The sequence below is a fragment of the Schistocerca serialis genome, chromosome 1 (genome assembly GCF_023864345.2).
Source record: "Schistocerca serialis cubense isolate TAMUIC-IGC-003099 chromosome 1, iqSchSeri2.2, whole genome shotgun sequence".
NCBI classification, from domain to species: domain Eukaryota; kingdom Metazoa; phylum Arthropoda; class Insecta; order Orthoptera; family Acrididae; genus Schistocerca; species Schistocerca serialis.
This window is the reverse complement of record NC_064638.1, coordinates 1,028,460,913-1,028,484,757: the sequence shown is the minus strand read 5'-3', so window position 1 is coordinate 1,028,484,757 and position 23,845 is coordinate 1,028,460,913. Positions and strand designations below refer to the sequence as shown.

The window sequence follows — 23,845 nt, the reverse complement described above, 5'->3', positions numbered from 1 at the left end:
TTCAAGGACTCCTATGACAGACCACAGCAGTGTGGATGAAATCTCAGTCATTGCTACATTAAATGACATTACTGCTGAACAGAGGGAAGAGCCAGCAGGTTGAAAATCAAAGAAATCTTGAAAATGAGGATCTGATTAAAGGAAAATTGCAACTAATAAACAGAGAATTGTATTAGAGGAATTATGATCTAATGAAGCAGAAATAATTGCTTGTTATTCCAGTTCACATACTGCAAGTTGGGATGTCAGCAGTGTAACTTATCCATGAAAGAAGTGGCTTAAAAGGCACTCACGTGGCCAATTCTTGAATATTGTTCATTAATCTGGGACACTCAACGGGTAGAACTGCTAAGAAGACATAGGGAATCTCCAACAAAGAGTGGCACATTTTGCAATGGGACCATTTAGTTGGTGCGGGAGCATTACTGAGATGCTCAACAAACTCCAGAGGCAGACGCTACAAGAGACATGTTGTACATCACGAAGATGTTTGCTATTGAAATTTTGAGAGCGTACATTCCGGCAAGAGGAAGACAACTTTTACTTCCTCCCACATACATCTTGTGAAATGACTATGATGAAAAATTTGAGAAATTAGAGCTAATATAGAAGCTTACTGTCAATCATTCTTCTCTTCCACCATTCCCTAGTGGAACAAGGAAGTAGGAGGGCATTTAATGGTACCAGAAGTACCCTCTGTCGAACACAGTCAGGCAGCTTGTCGTGTACTGATCTAGACTTATATCCTGCAATATTTCCATGATGCTTCAACATCTGATCACCTGGAATTCATAAAGACTCTTGACAGGATAAGGTATCAGTGGCTAGGTCTATCGATCCTTTAGACATTACCTGAGCCTCTGTAAGGAATGCCAACAATGGAAGCAAGCACTGCAATTACCTCTGGGGCACCTGGCATCAATCTTGCCTACAGCAACTCCATTCCACTGAATTGGAATCAATCTCTTTGGGAGAGTCAGCACCTGGGAACCAGTGGATAATAGTGTGCCCTGGCTACTTCACCCATTACACTGTCACCAAAGCTGTGCCAACTGCTGAAACTCATGAAATTGCAAAGTTCCTTGTAGAAGATATAATTTTGAAGCATGTAGAACCCTGTGTGATATCTGAGCATGTAAAAGTTTTCCAGCTGAGACTAGTATCAGAGATAATTTCACATTATGGCATCAGGTATAGGATGACAGTTGCCTACCACCTGAGACAAATGGTCTCACAGAATGCTTTAACAAGATATTCACAGATATATTCTCAATGTACAGTATGTCAAACAAATTAGGATACAATACTGCCCTTTGTGACATTCACATACAACACAGTGAAGGAAGACACTATAGGCTTTAAATGTTCCTGCTCCACAGTCGTGCAACTGAAACAACAATGGATATACTGTTCCCATTTCAATCAAATCATACTCAGGATGAGTACGCAGAATCACCAGAACTGAAGAAGCAAGGTGGCTGGTATGCATACAGGCCCTGGGTGCCCAGGAAAAAGACTGAGAGCACTGTAATGCCAAGCACCGGCCAGTGAGATACAGTCCAGGAGACTGGATATGGATTTTTACATATGTGTGGAATGTTGACTATTGGAAAAGTTACTAAAGCACTACTTTGAGCTGTATCTTATCCTTCGACACTTGTCAGATGTCACATATGAAGTTGAGGATTATAACCCTTCGCCAAGAAGACAAAAGAACAGAGACATCGTCTGTGTCCTCTATATGAAGTCCTACTACAGTCCAGAGGTGAAGATCGATAATGGGAGGTTCAAGGAAGTTGAAGATCCACCAACGATCACAAAACTTTCGACAGGAGGGGTTAGTTTGAGTGTTCATCATAGTGAAAAGGATGTAACAACACAACCAGAATGTGAGGGTCTACCAGCACTGCCATACAGAGGACCGTTGACAAGATCCAGATCCATTGAGAACTTATGAAATAAGTGGGTAGAACTTATGAAATAAGTGGGTTGCTATTCCTCCAGGAGAGAGAACAATGCCATGAATTGTGGTGGATGCTGTGTTGCGTAATGGTTAGCATTGCTGGCTGGCATGCTGCGTGTCACTGGTTCAAACACAGTCGCTACAAATTATTTGTAATTTAGAATTTATCATTTTTGGAAGGCTCTTGAAATGTCTTATTTTTTATATTCTGGAATATTCGAGGTTTGTATAAATAACAGCATCTTGCAATATTTGTTTTATTCTGTCTGTACATTGCAGTCTATAATAAACATGCTTTCAGCAATCTGTTGAACATTACAGTATTGAAATTCATTGACAGCCCTGGCTTCAGATTTGTATTTGACTGTGGTTTAGATGAAACTAAATCAATTACTAAGTCATCCAAAAGTAAATACTCCCATTAGTGAGATGTAGGAGAAGATCCGTGTGTCATATATTAGTCCTCTATTCAGAGTCACCTGTGCAAGTGTCTTTCTGGTGTGGTCAGTTTTCAGACAGATTGAAATACTACATAGTGAGATCACTGTGTAAAAAAAGGAGAAAAAGATAATGTAGGCAATTACTGGTCAATTTCTTTACTACCAGTGTTTTCAAAAGGTTTTTTAAAAAGAATGTATAGGATAGTAGTGGCACATTTCATTACACATAATTTGCTCTGAGACTCAGAGATTGGCTTCAGTGAAGGAGTATCCACAGAAAATGTATTTTATTCTTTGTCTGAGGCACCAGCAGGTTTAAACTATCTACATCTACATCCATACTCTGCAAGCCACCTGACGGTGTGTGGCGCGGTGTACCTTGAGTACCTCTATCGGTTCTCCCTTCTATTCCAGTCTCATATTGTTCGTGAAATGAAAGATTGTTGGTATGCCTCTGTGTGGGCTCTCTGATTTTATCGTCATAGTCTCTTTGCGAGATATACGTAGGAGGGAGCAATATACTGCTTGACTCCTCGGTGAAGGTTGTTGTTGTTGTTGTTGTTGTTGTTGTTGTGGTCTTCAGTCCTGAGACTGGTTTGATGCAGCTCTCCATGCTACTCTATCCTGTGCAAGCTTCTTCATCTCCCAGTACCTACTGCAACCTACATCCTTCAATCTGCTTAGTGTATTCATCTCTTGGTCTCCCTCTACGATTTTTACCCTCCACGCTGCCCTCCAATAAATGCTCGGTGAAGGTATGTTCTCGAAACTTAAACAAAAGCCCGTACCGAGCTACTGAGCGTCTCTCTTGAAGAGTCTTCCACTGGAGTTTATCTATCATCTCCGTAACGCTTTGGCGATTACTAAATTATCCTGTAATGAAGCGCGCTGCTCTCCGTTGGATCTTCTCTATCTCTTCTACCAACCCTATCTGGTACGGATCCCACACTGGTGAGCAGTATTCAAGCAGTGGGCGAACAAGTGTACTGTAACCTACTTCCTTTGTTTTCGGACTGCATTTCCTTACAATTCTTCCAATGAATCTCAGTCTGGCATCTGCTTTACCGACGATTAATTTTATATGGTCATTCCATTTTAAATCACTCCGAATGTCTACTCCCAGATAATTTATGGAATTAACTGCTTCCAGTTGTGACCTGCTATATTGTAGCTAAATGATAAAGGATCTTTCTTTCTATGTATTTGCAGCACATTACACTTGTCTACATTGAGATTCAATTGCCACTCCCTGCAGCATGTGTCAATTCGTTTCAGATCCTCCTGCATTTCAGTACAATTTTCCATTGTTACAACCTCTCGATATACTACAGCATAATCTGCAAAAAGCCTCAGTGAACTTCCGATGTTACCCACAAGGTCATTTATATATATTGTGAATAGCAACAGTCCTACGACACTCCCCTGCGGCACACCTGAAATCATTCTTACTTTGGAAGACTTTTCTCCATTGAGAATGACATGCTGCCTTCTGTTATAAAGGAACTCTTCAATCCAATCACACAATTGGTCTGATAGTCCATATGCTCTTACTTTGTTCATTAAACGACTGTGGAGAACTGTATCAGATGCCTTGCGGAAGTCAAGAAACACGGCATCTACCTAGGAACCCGTGTCTATGGCCCTCTGAGTCTCGTGGGTGAATAGCATGAGCTAGGTTTCACACGATTGTCTTTTTTGAAACCCATGCTGATTCCTACAGAGTAGATTTCTAGTCTCCAGAAAAGTCATTGTACTGGAACATAATACGTGTTCCAATATTCTACAACTGATCGACGATAGAGATATAGGTCTATAGTTCTGCACATTTGTTCGACATCCCTTCTTGAAAACGGGGATGACCTGTGCCCTTTTCCAATCTTTTGGAATGCTACACTCTTCTAGAGACCTACAGTACACTGCTGCAAGAAGGGGGGCAAGTTCCTTTGCATACTCTGTGTAAAATCGAACTGGTATCCCATCAGGTCCAGCTGCCTTTCCTCCTTTGAGTGATTTTAATTGTTTTTCTATCCTTCTGTCATCTATTTCAATAACTCCCATTTTGTCATCTGTGCGACAATCTAGAGAAGGAACTACAGTGCAGTCTTCGTCTGTGAAACAGCTTTGGAAAAAGACATTTAGTATTTCGGCCTTTAGTCTGTCATCCTCTGTTTCAGTACCATTTTGGTCACAGAGTGTCTGGACATTTTGTTTTGATCCATCTATCGCTTTGACGTAAGACCAAAATTTTTTAGGATTTTCTGCCAAGTCAGTACATAGAACTTTACTTTCGAATTCATTGAAAGCCTCTCGCATAGCCCTCCTCACACTACATTTCTCTTTGTGTAATTTTTGTTTGTCTGCAAGGCTTTGGCTATGTTTATGTTTCCTGTGAAGTTCCCTTTGCTTCCGTAGCAGTTTTCTAACTCAGTTGTTGTACCATGGTGGCTCTTTTCCATCCCTTATGATCTTTCTTGGCACATACTCATCTAACGCATATTGTACGGTGGTTTTGAACTTTGTCCACTGATCCTCAACACTATCTGTACTTGAGATGAAACTTTTGTGTTGAGCCGTCAAGTACTCTGAAATCTGCTTTTTGTCACTTTTGCTAAACAGAAAAATCTTCCTACCTTTTTTAATATTTCTATTTACGGCTGAAATCACCAATGCTGTAACCGCTTTATAATCACTGATTCCCTGTTCTGCATTAACTGTTTCAAATAGTTCAGGTCTGTTTGTCACCAGAAGGTCTAATATGTTATCACCATGAGTCGGTTCTCTGTTTAACTGCTCAAGGTAATTTTCAGATAATGCACTTAAAAAAATTTCACTGGATTCTTTGTCCCTGCCACCTGTTATAAATGTTTGAGTCCCCCAGTCTGTATCTGATAAATTAAAATCTCCACCCAGAACTATAACATGGTGGGGAAATCTACTCGAAATATTTTCCAAAGTTTCCTTCGGGTGTTCTGCCACAACAGCTGCTGAGCCAAGGAGCCTATAGAGACATCCAGTTACCATGTTTGAGCCTGCTTTAACCATGACGTTCACCCAATTTATTTCACATTTCAGATCTCCGTCAATTTCCTTCGATACTATTGCACTTTTTGTCACTATAAACATGTCTCCCTCTTCACTGTCCAGCCTGTATCTGCAGTATACATTCCAATCTGAGTTTAGAATTTCATTACTGTTTACATCTGGTTTCAGCCATCTTTCCGTCCCTAGTACTATGTGGGCATTGTGGCTGTTTATTAATGAGAGCAGTTCTGGGACCTTTCTATAGATGCTCCTGCAGTTTACTATTACCACATTAATATTGTCATTCCCTGTTGCATTTTGCCTACTGCTACCGTGTCACGTCTCAGGAGGCATCTTGTCGGGCCTAGGGAGGGAATTCTCTAACCTAAAAAACCCACATGTGCACTCCACATATACTCCGCTACCCATGTAGCCGCTTCCTGTGTGTAGTGCATGCCTTACCTATTCAGGGGGACCCTACATTTCTCTACCTGATAGCGGAGGTCGAGAAATTTGCACCCCAGATCTCTGCAGAATCGTCTCTGCCTCTGGTTTAAGCCTTCCACTCGGCTCCAAACCAGAGGACCGCGATCGGTTCTGGGACTGATACTACATGTAGTTTGCTCAGATTCCACCCCGCAAACAAGGCTTTCCACCTTCACCAACTCTGCCAACCGCCTGTATGAACTGAGGATGACCTCTGAACCCAGATGGCAGGAATCATTGGTGCTGACATGAGCAACAATTTGCAGTTGTATGCACCCAGTGCTCTCTATCACCATCTGCAGGGCCTCCTCCACACCTCGGATGAGACCCCCCTTGGAAAGCAGACAGAGTGAACACTGGCCTTCTTCCCCGACCTTTCCGCTATTTCCCTAAGGACCTCCATCACCCGCCTAACATTGGAGCTCCCAATCACTAATAACCCCCCCCTCCCCGCGCGTGCCTGCTCAGACCTTGCTGAAGGAGTGGCCACATGTCCACTCACAGGCTGAGCGGGCAATGCCACATTGCCAGCCTCCACATTGACCCTCCGTCTCGTGCAACGCGAACGCCGTTGAACCTGCCACTCCCCTTAGGGAGCGGGTGGCCCAACCACGTCTGGTACTCGCAAAGACGTCTCGACAGCAGGGACCATGGGAGAAGCATGTAACACTTGGGGTGTACCATGCGACGCACCAGACTCCCCACTGCCGCTACACTTCGAGGCAGCAGCCTGGAGACGGCTCATTGCGGGCATCAGCACGTTCAGCTGTTCGTGAATAGTGGCCAGCTCCTCCTGCGTCCATACACAGCAGTCTCACATCCTATCCAACCTAAGAAATCAACAATTTACTGTAGAGAGTTAAGTAATCAACTTTTAACAAACCTGCTAATTCACTAAAGGCGGCTGATAGCTGACTAAACTGTGGTTACTGGACACTTCTTGTTGGAAACAGTGAAAATAAGCTGGACTGTATTCGAAACAAACATGAAATCTATGGAACACTGTTACTAGTACTCGAAAATTAAAGCTTCCTAAAAGCAAAAACACACAGAAAAAGAAGTGACAAGTAAGAAAAACACAGTTAATACTTAAATTTACGTAACTTGCTGCACAGGAGACGTGAAGGAGCCTGCAGTTACGATGACTATAGGTTGAGGACAGTAAGTATTTTCTTTGATTGAACAAAAGAATGTGATTGTATGGACCATGGTATGTTATGGGATTAGAGAAAAAGTTAAACAATGGTTCACATCGTATCTGGAATGTAGGAAGCAGAAAGTTGGCCTCCAATCTCAACAAACAGGAAGTGGGTTTGAATCTAACTGGGGTCACCCTAAGTGTGGTATGCCACAGCCTTCTGTTCTGTGCCTGTTGCTTATCTTGACATATATCAATCGTTATTATGTGGAACATAAGATAAACTATGTAACTAACATGGTAATCAGAACCATCAGCATGTGGTTTTCTGATAACAGATCGACACTTAATTGCAACAAAACAGAATACATACAATTTCTGACAAGGGATTTGTGTAAGAAGCAGTTTCATTGTCTCAAGATGGTTAAAAATTTGAAGAAGTCAACCACTTTAAATTACTAGGACTGAGAATATATGGAAGGCATTTTTGGAAGTATCATGTTCAAGATCGTGTGCAGAAATTGGATGCTGCTATCTACACTATGAATGATCTCCACTGTCTTGAACATTGAAACATGAAGGCTTGTGTACTTTGATTGCTTTCACTCTGTTATCTTGTATAGCATTCTACTTTGTGGCAGCACTGTGCACTCGCCAAGAATATTCTTAGCCCAGAAAAGGATGGTCAGAGTGATCTGTGGTGTCAATTCGCAAACTTCATGTAGGTCGTTGTTCAGGTGTATTCCGTAATGGAATTTGTTGTAGAGAACATTGACTCATTCAGATAGAACTGCAACATCCAATCAGTGAACACTAGATGGAAAGATGACACACTCTTGGACAATATTTCCTTAAGAATTGTACAGCAAGGTGTGCACTATGCAGCAGATTTCATTTCCAGTAGGCCTTCAGTAGAACTAAAAAAAAAAAGAGTTATAAAAACAAATACTCAAATCAGAGTTGTATAGCTTCCTTGTGACACATTTCTTCTTTTGTGTGCAAGAGTTCCTCACAGTAGATGAGAACATTTTTCTGTGATATGTTATGTATATATTCTCTCTATTTTTTTGTTTTGTTTTGTTCTTTAATTCTTTCATTTATGAATTTTCTAATCAACATTCCGTTAACTATATGCTCACTTCTTCAGTGACCAGGTAGCATTGATCCATGTATGCCCACAGAATATTATAAATAAATACATAAAACAAGTAATAAGTTCAGGAGTGCTGCAGGGAAGTGTGCTTGAACCCTTGCTGTTCATGCTGTGTATTAAAGACTTTGTAGACAATATTAACCTCGAATATCTTTTGAATGACGCAGCCGCGCGGGATTAGCCGAGCAGTCTAAGGCGCTGCAGTCATGGACTGTGCGGCTGGTCCCGGCGAAGGTTTGAGTCCTCCCTCGGGCATGGGTGTGTGTGTTTGTAAGTAGTGTGTAAGCTTAGGGACTGATAACCTTAGCAGTTAAGTCCCATAAGATTTCACACACATTCGAACATTTTTTTGAATGACACAGGTAACTGTAATTAAGCACTATCTGAAAAAAACTGCACAAATATTCAGTCATGTGTTTATAATACTTCAAAGTGGTATAAAGATGAGCAGTTCTTAAAGTGCTGATAAGTGGAAAATTATGCATTTTGCAATAGGAAAGAACATAATATCCTATGACTACTGTATCAACGAATCACAGTTGGAATCATTCAACTCTCACAAATGCCTCGGTGTAACAATTAGTATGAATATGAAGTTTAACAATCACGTAAGATCAGTTGTATATAAATCATGTTGCAGACTGTAGCCTATTAGTAGAATGCTAGAGAAATTAAATCAATCTTGTTGTTGTGGTCTTCAGTCCTGAGACTGGTTTGATGCAGCTCTCCATGCTACTCCATCCTGTGCAAGCTTCTTCATCTCCCAGTACCTACTGCAACCTACATCCTTCTGAATCTGCTTAGTGTATTCATCTCTTGGTCTCCCTCTATGATTTTTACCCTCCACGCTGCCCTCCAATACTAAATTGGTGATCCCTCGATGTCTCAGAACATGTCCTACCAACCGATCCCTTCTTCTAGTCAAGTTGTGCCACAAGCTCCTCTTCTCCCCAATTCTATTCAATACCTCCTCATTAGTTATGTGATCAACCCATCTAATCTTCAGCATTCTTCTGTAGCGCCACATTTCGAAAGCTTCTATTCTCTTCTTGTCTAAGCTATTTATTGTCCACGTTTCACTTCCATACATGGCTACACTCCATACGAATACTTTGAGAAACTACTTCCTGACACTTAAATCAATACGCGATGTTAACAAATTTCTCTTCTTAAGAAACGCTTTCCTTGCCATTGCCAGTCTACATTTTATATCCTCTCTACTTTAACCAACATCAGTTATTTTGCTCCCCAAATAGCAAAACTCCTTTACTACTTTAAGCGTGTCATTTCCTAATCAAATTCCCTCAGCATAACCCGACTTAATTCGATTACATTCCATTATCCTCGTTTTGCTTTTGTTGATGTTCATCTTATACCCTCCTTTCAAGACACTGTCCATTCTGTTCAACTGCTCTTCCAAGTCCTTTGCTGTCTCTGACAGAATTACAATGTCATCGGCGAACCTCAAAGTTTTTATTTCTTCTCCATGGATATTAATACCTGCTCCGAACTTTTCTTTTGTTTCCTTTATTGCTTGCTCAATATACAGATTGAATAACATCGGAGATAGGCTACAACCCTGTCTCACTCCCTTCCCAACCACTGCTTCCCTTTCATACCCCTCGACTCTTATAACTGCCATCTGCTTTCTGTACAAATTGTAAATAGCCTTTTGCTCTCTGTATTTTACCCCTGCCACCTTCAGAATTTGAAAGAGAGTATTCCAATCAACATTGTCAAAAGCTTTATCTAAGTCTACAAATGCTTTCCTTAATCTTTCTTCTAAGATAAGTTGTAGGGTCAGTATTGCCTCACGTGTTCCAACATTTCTACGGAATCCAAACTGATCTTCCCCCAAGTCGGCTTCTATCAGTTTTTCCATTCGTCTGTAAAGAATTCGCGTTAGTATTTTGCAGCTGTGACGTATTAAACTGATAGTTCGGTAATTTTCACATCTGTCAACACCTGCTTTCTTCGGGATTGGAATTATTATATTCTTCTTGAAGTCTGAGGGTATTTTGCCTGTCTCATACATCTTGCTCACCAGATGGTAGAGTTTTGTCAGGACCGGCTCTCCCAAGGTTGTCAGAAGTTCTAATGGAATGTTCTCTACTCCCGGGGCCTTGTTTTGACTCAGGTCTTTCAGTGCTCTGTCAAACTCTTCACGCAATATCATATCTCCCATTTCATCTTCATCTACATCCTCTTCCATTTCCATAATATTGTCCTCAAGTACATCGCCCTTGTATAGGCCCTCTATATACTCCTTCCACCTTTCTGCTTTCCCTTCTTTGCTTAGAACTGGGTTTCCATCAAAGCTCTTGATATTCATGCAAGTGGTTCTCCTTTCTCCAAAGGTCTCTTTAATTTTCCTGTAGGCAGTATCTATCTTACCCCTAGTGAGATAAGCCTCTACATCCTTACATTTGTCCTCTAGCCATCCTTGCTTAGCCATTTTGCACTTCCTGTCGATATCATTTTTGAGACGTTTGTATTCCTTTTTGCCTGCTTCAATTACTGCATTTTTATATTTTCTCCTTTCATCAATTAAATTCAATATTTCTTCTGTTACCCAAGGGTTTCTACTAGCCGTCGTCTTTTTACCTATCTGATACTCTGCTGCCTTCACTATTTCATCCGTCAAAGCTACCCATTCTTCTTCTACTGTATTTCTTTCCCCCATTCCTGTCAATTGTTCCCTTATGCTCTCCCTGAAACTCTGTACAATCTCTGGTTCTTTCAGTTTATCCAGGTCCCATCTCCTTAAATTCTCACCTTTTTGCAGTTTCTTCAGTTTTAATGTACAGTTCATAACCAATAGATTGTGGTCAGAGTTCACATCTGCCCCTGGAAATGTCTTACAATTTAAAACCTGGTTCCTAAATCTCTGTCTTACCATTATATAATCTATCTGATACCTTTTAGTATCTCCAGTGTTCTTCCATGTATACAACGTTCTTTCATGATTCTTAAACCAAGTATTAGCTATGATTAAGTTATGCTCTGTGCAAAATTCTACCAGGCGGCTTCCTCTTTCATTTCTTAGCCCCAATCCATATTAACCTACTATGTTTCCTTCTCTCCCTTTTCCTACTGACGAATTCTAGTCACCCATGACTATTAAATTTTTGTCTCCCTTCACTACCTGAATAATTTCTTTTATCTCATCATACATTTCGTCAATTTCTTCGTCATCTGCAGAGCTAGTTGGCATATAAACTTGTACTACTGTAGTAGGCGTGGGCTTCATGTCTATCCTGGCCACAATAATGCGTTCACTATGCTATTTGTAGTAGCTTACCTGTACACCTGTTTTTTTTTACTCGTTATTAAACCTATTCCTACATTACCCCTATTTGATTTTGTATTTATAACCCTGTATTCACCTGACCAGAAGTCTTGTTCCTCCTGCCACCGAACTTCACTAATTCCCACTAATCTAACTTTAACCTATCCATTTCCCTTTTTAAATTTTCTAACCTACCTGCCCGATTAAGGGATCTGACATTCCACGCTCCGATCCATAGAACGCCAGTTTTCTTTCTCCTGATAACAATGTTCTCTTGAGTAGTCCCCTCCCGGAGATCCGAAAGGGGGACTATTTTACCTCCGGAATATTTTACCCAAGAGGACGCCATCATCATTTAATCATACAGTAAAGCTGCATGCCCTCGGGAAAAATTACGGCTGTAGTTTCCCCTTGCTTTCAGCCGTTCACAGTACCAGAACAGCAAGGCCATTTTGGTTAGTGTTACAAGGCCAGATCAGTCAATCATCCAGACTGTTGCCCCTGCAACTACTGAAAAGGCTGCTGCCCCTCTTCAGGAACCACACGTTTGTCTGGCTTCTCAACAGATACCCCGCCATTGTGGTTGCACCTACGCTACTGCTATCTGTATCGTTGAGGCACGCAAGCCTCCCCGCCAACGGCAAGGTCCATGGTTCATGGGGGGGGATTAAATCAGTATATAGTGGCAATTGCTTACAAAACACTTATGCATTAAATACTAGATTACTGCTTAAGTGTGTGAGACCTGTAAGAAATAGATCTGACAGGGGATATTGAACATATACAAAGAAGGACAGCATGAATGAACAGTCGCAGGTTCATTTGATCCATGGCAGAGCATCACGAAGATGCTGATAAAACTGAATTGGCAGATACATTAAGATGATGCAGAGTACACCATGAAAGCTTACTTACAAAGCTTTGAATATATTACTACACAATACATATCGGTCTCTCATAGGGATCTCAAAGACAAGAGTGGACCTAATTAAAGTGATCCAGATGCTGTTAAACAATTATTCCTCCATCCTCCCCCCCCCCCCCACCCCCCCCCCCCCCCCCCCACCTCCCGGCACAAATTGAGATAAATGTTGCCGTTGTAAGTACCCTATACCATGCACTTCATGGTGATTTGCAGAATCCAGGTAAAAATGTGGATAGATATGTTGCAGAAGAGTAATTTGGAAGGACAGGGGGAAAGGGAGAAAGAGAGAGAGAGAGAGAGAGAGAGAGAGAGAGAGAGAGAGAGAGAGAGAGAGGGGGGGGGGGGGCTGTAAACAACAAAAGATCTATAATTTTCTTTTATCTACACTGCATATTGTTGTAGTCGTGTGCAACTAAGAAGGCAGCTGAATGATGGGTTCTGCACAGAGAGGGATGGAGAATACATTGCGGCATGGGCAGTGCGCTCTCCGCCTCCCGTCATCCCACATACCCCAGCTGTCACCTACCCTGGTAACTGGCAACACTGAAGTAAGTGCGACACTGGGCAACTGTTGCTGCTTCTGACTCTTCCTAGATGAGTGTACATGTTCAGAAAAATATCACTGTCACTTCTTAATGAAATATTTGGTGTGCTTGCTTTATGCCACCCATAAAAGAATTCAAAAGTGGCTGACAAAATGCCCTCACCATACATATATTAACATAAAAGACACTAAGTGAACAGTACACACTTTGAAGTGCACAGTACAGGTAGACGCAGCAGAATGACAGTGTTGGCTGGAGCATAGCAGGGTACACTGCTCCTCACCAGTACACATCGCCCCACTACCTGCCTTCTTATGTGCGCACCATTGTGATAGAACACATTATTTGATTTGAAGTATATGACTCCAGGAAATTTTAATGACACGTATATCTGTTAACACAGCGTACAGGTTGGTACCCAAAACATTACAGCTTTTCAGCTTCTGGGTGTTGTGTTTTAGGGAGCAAAGCAGAAATTTGAAATGGTTGAAAAGAAAAGCAAGTCAATGATGGCCATTCGTAAGATCCGCTCCTTTGAAGAAGAGTTCAACACTCAGGTCTTCACAGATGCTGCACAAGAAATTTACATAAATGCTCACAACTGCATGGCAAGGTAAAAATGTGCAGACAGTATTATATCATAGTTTTAAAACACAAGACCCCAATATGTAACAATACACTAAAGTTGTTTTATTTTCTGTCTATACAGCAAGGATTTTGTGAAGTTACAACAGTTTGTTACTGAACGTGCCTATCCAGTGAGTACAATAGAAAACTTGTTCTTTTTTTTTCATTTTTCTTTTTTTGTGCTAAATAGACTCATTTGAAATCTCGTTTTTTTTTCTGTTTATCTAGAAACTTATGGAACACACAGAGGTTGAATTTTTGAATCTCATTATTCATTTTGGCTAGAATTTCACTCTAGAGTGAAATAGCAGAGTATCTAGTAGATACATCTAATTATATTTATTTTGCCTATCTGAAATTTCTAAGTTTCCAGATAATTTATAATCTTACTTTAACTGGTCATGTATCTCTTTCAATTAAAAGTTTGCTGATGTGATCTACACCAATTGCATAAGATGATCAGTGAAGTGTGAAAAGAAAGTAAAATGCAAATAATAAATTTTGACAGTAGTCTGCAGGTAGCAAAAAAGAGAGCAAGAAAGAAGAAAGGAGTAAATATTTGAAGAGGAAAAATGTGCCACTAGTGTGAAAGGACAAACTTAAAAAAAGGCTGTAATAATAAATGTCATAATATGATTTGAAACTTCTAAAATATGAAGTGAAAGAAAGTTGTATGCCTCATGTGACAGATTAAAACTGTATGCTGGGCATGGATGTGAACATGGATCCAGATTTGAGATCTGATATGTCACACACTTTTTATCTATCAGATGGGTCAACACAAGTAAATACACTACCAAAGAGTTGCAGTTTCATTTTAGGGGAAGTTGCTGGTTAAAACTGTGGAATTTTGACAAAATGAAAGACATAAAAATTTTGGCTGGTTTTAACTGTTTTACTGTGGGACAACAAGCATCTGTAGATAGTACACCATAGGGTAGGACAGAATTTTATTGCTGTTAAAATGCTAAGCTGCACAACCATTTCTTAATGCCAATAGCTCTATGGAGTTGTTATTAATGAACAAAATCTTATTAGTGCAATGTGTGCACATATGGAAAGTTCTTGGTGGAATGTAAATAAGGGTGAAGGTAACATTTCACCAAAAAGATAGCTTTCTGAAAGTCTCAAATTATTTATGTGCAGTGTTTGTGTAAGAACTCTAGAGATCATACAATTTCATGTCATTAATGTTTTCAGTGTTGACTCATGATAATAGAGTGCATTTTGTTTTATTAAACATGAGTTCAAATTCTCAGGCAACAAGCAGAAAATTTATCCCCGTTGAACCCACATAAAAGACATGTCTGGTGGAACTCAGAATGTGACAAAATTCATGAAGAAAGACATCATGCATGGTTCGAATTTCAAACACACAAAACAGAAGAAAATGCAACCAATCTCAAAAATATCAGGAAAAAGTTCACACAAATTATCAGGCAAACCAAGAGACAATCACAGAAAGATCTAATTGACTCAGTAGAAGAAAATAACCACAAAACCAATTCCAGAGACTTTTACAAAATGTTTGGAAGACAGTTACAAAAATTTGCCCCTCCCATGTTAATGCTGAAAAGTGAAGATGGAAAAATGGCACATAATGACATGGAAAATGTCGAAATCATGGCAAAAACATTTAGTAAACTATTGAATTGTGAAGAACCCCAGGAACTTTTAGCAATTAATACAGACACACCTATCAAGACTCCACCTGATTTCATAAATCCTCCAACAATCCAAGAGGTGGAAACAGCACTCAGAGAGATGAAAAGTTATAAGGCATGTGGAGAAGACCAAGTTTTTGCAGAAATGTGGAAATATGCCAATGATACAGTTCAAACATCCTTACACATAGCTCTAACAAAAATCTGGATAACAGAAAAGTTTCCTGAACGTTGAACCACAGCCACAGTCCACCCACTCCACGAAAAAGGAGATACAAGCAACCCAGATAATTACAGAGGTATCTCTCTCTTAGACTGCACATACAAGTTTTTCTCCAGAGTCCTATATAGGAGGTTCAAAGAGCAACTAGAGGAAGAATTAGGTGAATACCAAGGAGGCTTCAGACCTTGGAGAGGCTGTGCAGAACAGATCATCACTTTAAAATTAGCCATAGCATATTACAAGAAACGAAATAAACCTCTTGTAATAACCTTCGTGGACTTTAAAAAAGCATATGACTGTATCCATAGACCTCCAATGTTCAAAATCTTAAGAAATTTCGGGCTCCATACAAAATTAATGAAATTGATAGAACTCACCTTAACCAATACTGTATCAAAAGTCAAGTTCAGGGGGGAACTCTCTGAGTCATTCGTTATAAAAACAGGTTTAAGACAAGGTGATTGCTTGGCACCCCTGCTGTTCAACTGTGCTTTAGAATACATAGTGAGGGAATGGTACAAGACTAACCCAAAGAACGTCCAAATTGGAAGACCCAAAGACAACATAAGTTTAAACTCTTCGTTGATCCATTATGGACCGTGGGACAATGACTGGCATGTATTTCTTGATGCAATAATTTACCAACAGCTGTATTTATTGTAGAAATTTATCTTATGAACTCCGTATGTGCTACCAGTTTCGGCATTACATTGATGCCATCTTCAGGCCCCTGTACAATGTGTAGAACAAATGTACTATTATAAAAATATAGAATGTAAGTTAACCATTGACAGGTATCATTAAAACTATATGTAAAATTAGGGCAAATATGCTTCTGCCTATGTCACATTGTTGTTAATAGTTTTCACTGTTTTACTCAAAAAAGATAGATGAAACTATTACGACCTATTATTCTGATATCAAGAACATTAATAGTCCCTGGATATGTTATCAATTCTTACCAGCAACGCTTCCTATAACCTTTGACTCCAGATGGTTTCATCTTTGACCACACATTGATGTTTGCAAACCGCCTCAGTCTGTGTCACCTGGCCACCAAGAGCTGTTGCATAACGGTATGTCAAGCATAAAACGTAGTGTGTTGATGTCTTCTTGAAACTCTATCATTTACCCCATTGTTTTGTATTTTAGATTTGATTCATGGATCCAGTTATATGGCTCCTTCCGTGTATAGCGATTTTACAACTATGACATGTCGTGAGTGATATATTTTACTCTATACCACCCTAATTACAATCTTCTTTGATTATGTGTCGTAATATTGTAGTAATGTATTAGAGAAGGTGCTTGAGAGGTTATAAGTAGCGTGAGAGTTAGATTCTGGTGTATAAATATCTCACCCGATACAAAAAAAATTTGTAGGCGGTGATTCTTCTTACAACTTTTTCATAATGTTTACTGTGTTCAATTACTTCTGACACCACTGTGGCATATTGGGCAGTAGGCTTACGCAATATTTGCATTTCGTCTGTCAACCTCTTCCTATATGAATCCTAGTAAATTTGCGTATTAACTTTTAATATCATGGCAACGCCTGATGTAGATATAAGTGACATGGACAGTATTTAGTAGTTTAGACTAAGGTGTAGATAGCCATCGACACCTAAGTTAGGGGGTTGTTATCTGAAGTTCACGTATTTTATGTTTTCAGTTTTGACTTGTATATGTTGAGTGTTTGGGCTTGGCTTGCATCAGATCTGTATTATTTGACCTTAATTGAACCACTGCATCCCCATTGAATTACTTGGCCTCTGATACATTTGAGGCCAGTAAGTTTTTACACCTATATGGTAACGTTAGAGATGATGTTTTAGACTTACTTCTGATAACATTTTCCTGTTAGTTGTTAGTATAACCTTACTACAATTTAGTTATAAGAGGGCGTTTACCACAGTGAGTATGTGGTTAGCTGGTACCTAGGATGGAAGAACAGTTTACAGACACAAAGTTATAGGTGTTACCCTGTCAAGATTTAATGATATCGGTATGCATAAATAGGCAGTGACTTATATTATAACTTGTTGGTCCAGGTCATCAGCAGTGGTTAAACACTGGACTCGCATTCGGGAGGACGACGGTTCAATCCCGCGTCCGGCCATCCTGATTTAGGTTTTCCGTGATTTCCCTAAATCGCTCCTGGCAAATGCCGGGATGGTTCTTTTCAAAGGGCTTGGCCGACTTCCTTCCCTAATCCAATGAGACCGATGACCTCGCTGTCTGGTCTCCTTCCCCAAAACAACAACCCAGGTCATCAGTGATGTACCAGCAAAATTACTTATACTCTTATAGATATTGTTAGGTCAATGATGCCATACATCTTCAAATGACATACTTATAATACTTGAATACTGATGATCATGGGGACTTCAGTATAATACTTTGGAATTTTGTGTACTGTACTTAGATGCTATTTTGATATTTGCCAATATAACGCACATGAACCATGGACCTTGCCGTTGGTGGGGAGGCTTGCGTGCCTCAGCGATACAGATAGCCGTACCGTAGGTGCAACCACAACGGAGGGGTATCTGTTGAGAGGCCAGACAAACGTGTGGCTCCTGAAGAGGGGCAGCAGCCTTTTCAGTAGTTGCAAGGGCAACAGTCTGGATGATTGACTGATCTGGCCTTGTAACAATAACCAAAACGGCCTTGCTGTGCTGGTACTGCGAACGGCTGAAAGCAAGGGGAAACTACAGCCGTAATTTTTCCCGAGGGCATGCAGCTTTACTGTATGATTACATGATGATGGCGTCCTCTTGGGTAAAATATTCCGGAGGTAAAATAGTCCCCCATTCGGATCTCCGGGCGGGGACTACTCAGGAGGATGTCATTATCAGGAGAAAGAAAACTGGCGTTCTACAGATCGGAGCGTGGAATGTCAGATCCCTTAATCGGGCAGGTAGGTTAGAAAATTTAAAAAGGGAAATGGATAGGTTGAAGTTAGATATAGTGGGAATTAGTGAAGTTCGGCGGCAGGAGGAACAAGACTTCTGGTCAGGTGACTACAGGGTTATAAACACAAAATCAAATAGGGGTAATGCAGGAGTAGGTTTAATAATGAATAGGAAAATAGGAATGCGGGTAAGCTACTACAAACAGCATAGTGAACGCATTATTGTGGCCAAGATAGATACGAAGCCCACGCCTACTACAGTAGTACAAGTTTATATGCCAACTAGCTCTGCAGATGACGAAGAAATTGAAGAAATGTATGATGAAATAAAAGAAATTATTCAGATTGTGAAGGGAGACGAAAATTTAATAGTCATGGGTGACTGGAATTCGAGTGTAGGAAAAGGGAAAGAAGGAAACATAGTAGGTGAATATGGATTGGGGGACAGAAATGAAAGAGGAAGCCGCCTGGTCGAATTTTGCACAGAGCACAACATAATCATAACTAACACTTGGTTTAAGAATCATGAAAGAAGGTTGTATACATGGAAGAACCCTGGAGATACTAAAAGGTATCAGATAGATTATATAATGGTAAGACAGAGATTTAGGAACCAGGTTTTAAATTGTAAGACATTTCCAGGGGCAGATGTGGACTCTGACCACAATCTATTGGTTATGACCTGTAGATTAAAACTGAAGAAACTGCTAAAAGGTGGGAATTTAAGGAGATGGGACCTGGATAAACTAAAAGAACCAGAGGTTGTACAGAGATTCAGGGAGAGCATAAGGGAGCAATTGACAGGAATGGGGGAAATAAATACAGTAGAAGAAGAATGGGTAGCTTTGAGGGATGAAGTAGTGAAGGCAGCAGAGGATCAAGTAGGTAAAAAGACGAGGGCTAGTAGAAATCCTTGGGTAACAGAAGAAATATTGAATTTAATTGATGAAAGGAGAAAATATAAAAATGCAGTAAGTGAAACAGGCAAAAAGGAATACAAACGTCTCAAAAATGATATCGACAGGAAGTGCAAAATGGCTAAGCAGGGATGGCTAGAGGACAAATGTAAGGATGTAGAGGCCTATCTCACTAGGGGTAATATAGATACCGCCTACAAGAAAATTAAAGAGACCTTTGGAGATAAGAGAACGACTTGTATGAATATCAAGAGCTCAAATGGAAACCCAGTTCTAAGCAAAGAAGGGAAAGCAGAAAGGTGGAAGGAGTATATAGAGGGTCTATACAAGGGCGATGTACTTGAGGACAATATTATGGAAATGGAAGAGGATGTAGATGATGATGAAATGGGAGATATGATACTGCGTGAAGAGTTTGACAGAACACTGAAAGACCTGAGTCGAAACAAGGCCCCCGGAGTAGACAATATTCAATTGGAACTACTGACGGCTGTGGGAGAGCCAGTCCTGACAAAACTCTACCATCTGGTGAGCAAGATGTATGAAACAGGCGAAGTACCCTCAGACTTCAAGAAGAATATAATAATTCCAATCCCAAAGAAAGCAGGTGTTGACAGATGTGAAAATTACCGAACTTTCAGCTTAATAAGTCACAGCTGCAAAATACTAACACGAATTCTTTACAGACGAATGGAAAAACTAGTAGAAGCCAACCTCGGGGAAGATCAGTTTGGATTCCGTAGAAACACTGGAACACATGAGGCAATACTGACCTTACGACTTATCTTAGAAGAACGATTAAGGAAAGGCAAACCTACGTTTCTAGCATTTGTAGACTTAGAGAAAGCTTTTGACAATGTTGACTGGAATACTCTCTTTCAAATTCTAAAGGTGGCAGGGGTAAAATACAGGGAGCGAAAGGCTATTTACAATTTGTACAGAAACCAGATGGCAGTTATAAGAGTCGAGGGACATGAAAGGGAAGCAGTGGTTGGCAAGGGAGTAAGACAGGGTTGTAGCCTCTCCCCGATGTTGTTCAATCTGTATATTGAGCAAGCAGTAAAGGAAACAAAAGAAAAATTCGGAGTAGGTATTAAAATTCATGGAGAAGAAATAAAAACTTTGAGGTTCGCCGATGACATTGTAATTCTGTCAGAGACAGCAAAGGACTTGGAAGAGCAGTTGAATGGAATGGACAGTGTCTTGAAAGGAGGATATAAGATGAACATCAACAAAAGCAAAACAAGGATAATGGAATGTAGTCTAATTAAGTCAGGTGATGCTGAGGGAATTAGATTAGGAAATGAGGCACTTAAAGTAGTAAAGGAGTTTTGCTATTTGGGGAGCAAAATAACTGATGATGGTCGAAGTAGAGAGGATATAAAATGTAGGCTGGCAATGGCAAGGAAAGCGTTTCTGAAGAAGAGAAATTTGTTAACATCCAGTATTGATTTAAGTGTCAGGAAGTCATTTCTGAAAGTATTCGTATGGAGTGTAGCCATGTATGGAAGTGAAACATGGACGATAAATAGTTTGGACAAGAAGAGAATAGAAGCTTTCGAAATGTGGTGCTACAGAAGAATGCTGAAGATTAGATGGGTAGATCACATAACTAATGAGGAAGTATTGAATAGGATTGGGGAGAAGAGAAGTTTGTGGCACAACTTGACCAGAAGAAGGGATCGGTTGGTAGGACATGTTCTGAGGCATCAAGGGATCACCAATTTAGTATTGGAGGGCAGCGTGGAGGGTAAAAATCGTAGAGGGAGACCAAGAGATGAATACACTAAACAGATTCAGAAGGATGTAGCTTGCAGTAGGTACTGGGAGATGAAAAAGCTTGCACAGGATAGAGTAGCATGGAGAGCTGCATCAAACCAGTCTCAGGACTGAAGACCACAACAACAACAACAACGCACATATGGGTCAACAGTACAATTTTTCCCCTCCTGTGGAAGTTGTCCACCACCATAACTTGCAAATGTGTCCAACATCACTTTCGTACCCCTTTGGATTACTGTACTGTTCTCCTGTTGTTGCACTCTTGAGTTGCCACTTAACCAATTTTATACTTGACGTAGCTTTGCATTTCCTAGACACTTAGCTGATGAGTATAAATTCATTATTGTTTGATTTTAGCTAGTCAAATATTTTGACCAGTTTTTAGGTACCGTGACATTTTGACCCATGCAGACAGTTTCCGACTCATTAAGGTCATTAGACAGAATAGATGACATTGGATGATGTACTTAAGATCCTGATAGTCATCTCATTCGTTACTACACCCGGCCTTAATGCAACCTTGAGAATGATTTGACATGGTTTTAGGTGGTACCCTTAGTCTTAGGGATGGTATACATTTCATTTTGAGGTTTATGTTTGGACTTATAGGTGGCCTCCTATATTTTTTCTTTTTCTTCCTTTCCTTTTTATTCGTTTGATTCCACTTGGTATAATCCTACATAATTGTATAGAACTTATATGTAGGGAGATAGACATTTTTTGATATACAGCGATTGAGAATCTTCTTCATAACTATGACTATATGAGGCACTTCTGTCGTTGCATTAATCCACTCAGTACAGTGCGGGGTGGGCTTACATAGGGGTTCTAATGAAGTGCCTACAGTGACCGGGTGTTTGATGATTTTTTATAGTACTATTGCATTGGTTTAATTTGTGAATGCAATTGGGTTTTAAGACAAACTCTTTTATACTTTTTATCATTTGTATTGCGGCAGCTATTTGTCATACCATACATAATACAACCTAGGCTACACATATGTAACTTATGAATTCTGACATGGTTATTTCACATTTTCTTGTACTTTAATTTATTTTATTATTTTTTATATTAGTTAATTATGTAAAAAAAAATTCTTCTACTGGACATATGATTGTATGCAGTGCATTTGATTGTTGTGTTGCATGACCTATTACAACTGTGTGGTAAGGATTTATGAATAATAGCGTTTACATATGTTCATTGCTATATTTGAGTAAAACAGTGAAAACTATTAACAACAGTGTGACATAGGCAGAAGCATATTTGCTGTAATGTTATATATAGTTTTAATGATATACAATATGTCCTTTTGAGCCACTTACAAAGTTAACATAGATACCTGTCAATTTAACGTACGTTCTATATAATTTTTATAATAGTATATTTGTTCTACTCATTGTACAGGGGCCTGAAGATCGCATCAATGTAATGCCGAAAGGGGTAGCACATAAGAAGTTCATAAAATAAATTTCTACGATACACATGGCTGTTTGTAAATTATTGCATCAAGAAATAAGTTTAAACTGTCTAGGATTTGCTGACTACCTTGCTCTCTTGTCCAACTGTATTCAGGAAACCAAACAACAAGTTAACTCACTACAGGAAATAGACATAAAATTGGTCTTGGAATATCCTTTGAAAAAACAGTCATCATTTTAACTGACCCACCACTCATAAACAAAATTGCCATAGGAAACCAAGAAATAAAAATTGTAGATAAATTTAAATATCTGTGAGAAATTATAACATGCAACCTCAATGCAAAGCCAACATAGCATAACAGAATAAACAAGTTGACTAGAGCACAATATATCACCAAGAACGCCTACAATGAAAAGAGCCTGTCAATAGCAACAAAATTAAAACACTACAAACCAGCCACTCAACCCGAAATAACATACGCAAGTGAAACCATCTTCAAAACGACTAACACTGCACAAATAGACAAAATACTCAAAATAGAGAGAAGAATCATCAGAACGTGCATCAACAAATCGTACCAGAAAGATGGACACTGGAGAGTAGCTACAAATGAAACAATCTACAAGGAAATAGAACCAGTAATGAGTACAATCAGGAAGAAACGGATTTCATTTTTCGGACATCTGATAAGAACACTAGAGAACAGGATCATCAGGAGAATAATAAAAAATTGTGGAATAGTAAGTGCAACATTAAGTGGATTACAGAAATCAAGGAAGATATGAATGAGCTGCAGATTAAGTTGGAAGACCTAGGAAACAAAATTGACAAAATCAGGAAACTGACAGATAAACAAACCAGATTGCAAATGAGAATCAACAAACAGACAATAGGAAGGGTGATTTCTGATGAAGAAAGAAGGATGAGATCCGAGAGAATGAAGAAGTACTGGGCTGACGGGAAACTGAAAAATTCTTTGTATAAAGTTGGCTAGAGTTGTCAAATGAATGTCATAAAATGTAAATAATAATAAACCTAGGGCCATAAAAACCTGAATAACATTTCACTTACTAGATACATAATTCTCATGCTCTTTGCCTGGTAGTACTTTGGAGCTAGACTTAAGCAAACATCCCGCATTGCAGGCTTAAAGTGTTACAAGACACCATTCGTGGCACAGTGGATAGCACACTGGACTTGCATCCGGGAGGATGACAGTTCAGCCATCCTGATTTAGGTTTTCAATGATTTCCCTAAATCGCTCCAGGCAAATGCCAGGAGGTTTCTTTGAAAGGAAAGACTGAATCTGCCTGAAGGAGGAGCCACTAGCTCC

At 39.8% G+C, this 23,845-nt stretch overlaps 1 protein-coding gene across 2 annotated transcripts in view; it reads left to right on the top strand.

The window, feature by feature from the left end:
* LOC126413865 (probable 39S ribosomal protein L45, mitochondrial) overlaps positions 1-23,845 on the top strand; it is a 101,007-nt gene that overhangs the window by 57,291 nt on the left and 19,871 nt on the right. For both annotated transcript variants that reach the window (XM_050083301.1, XM_050083302.1), the window contains 2 exons: positions 13,422-13,573; positions 13,670-13,718. In XM_050083301.1, coding sequence (XP_049939258.1) covers positions 13,422-13,573; positions 13,670-13,718 — 201 coding nt within the window. The remainder of the gene's footprint in view (positions 1-13,421; positions 13,574-13,669; positions 13,719-23,845) is intronic.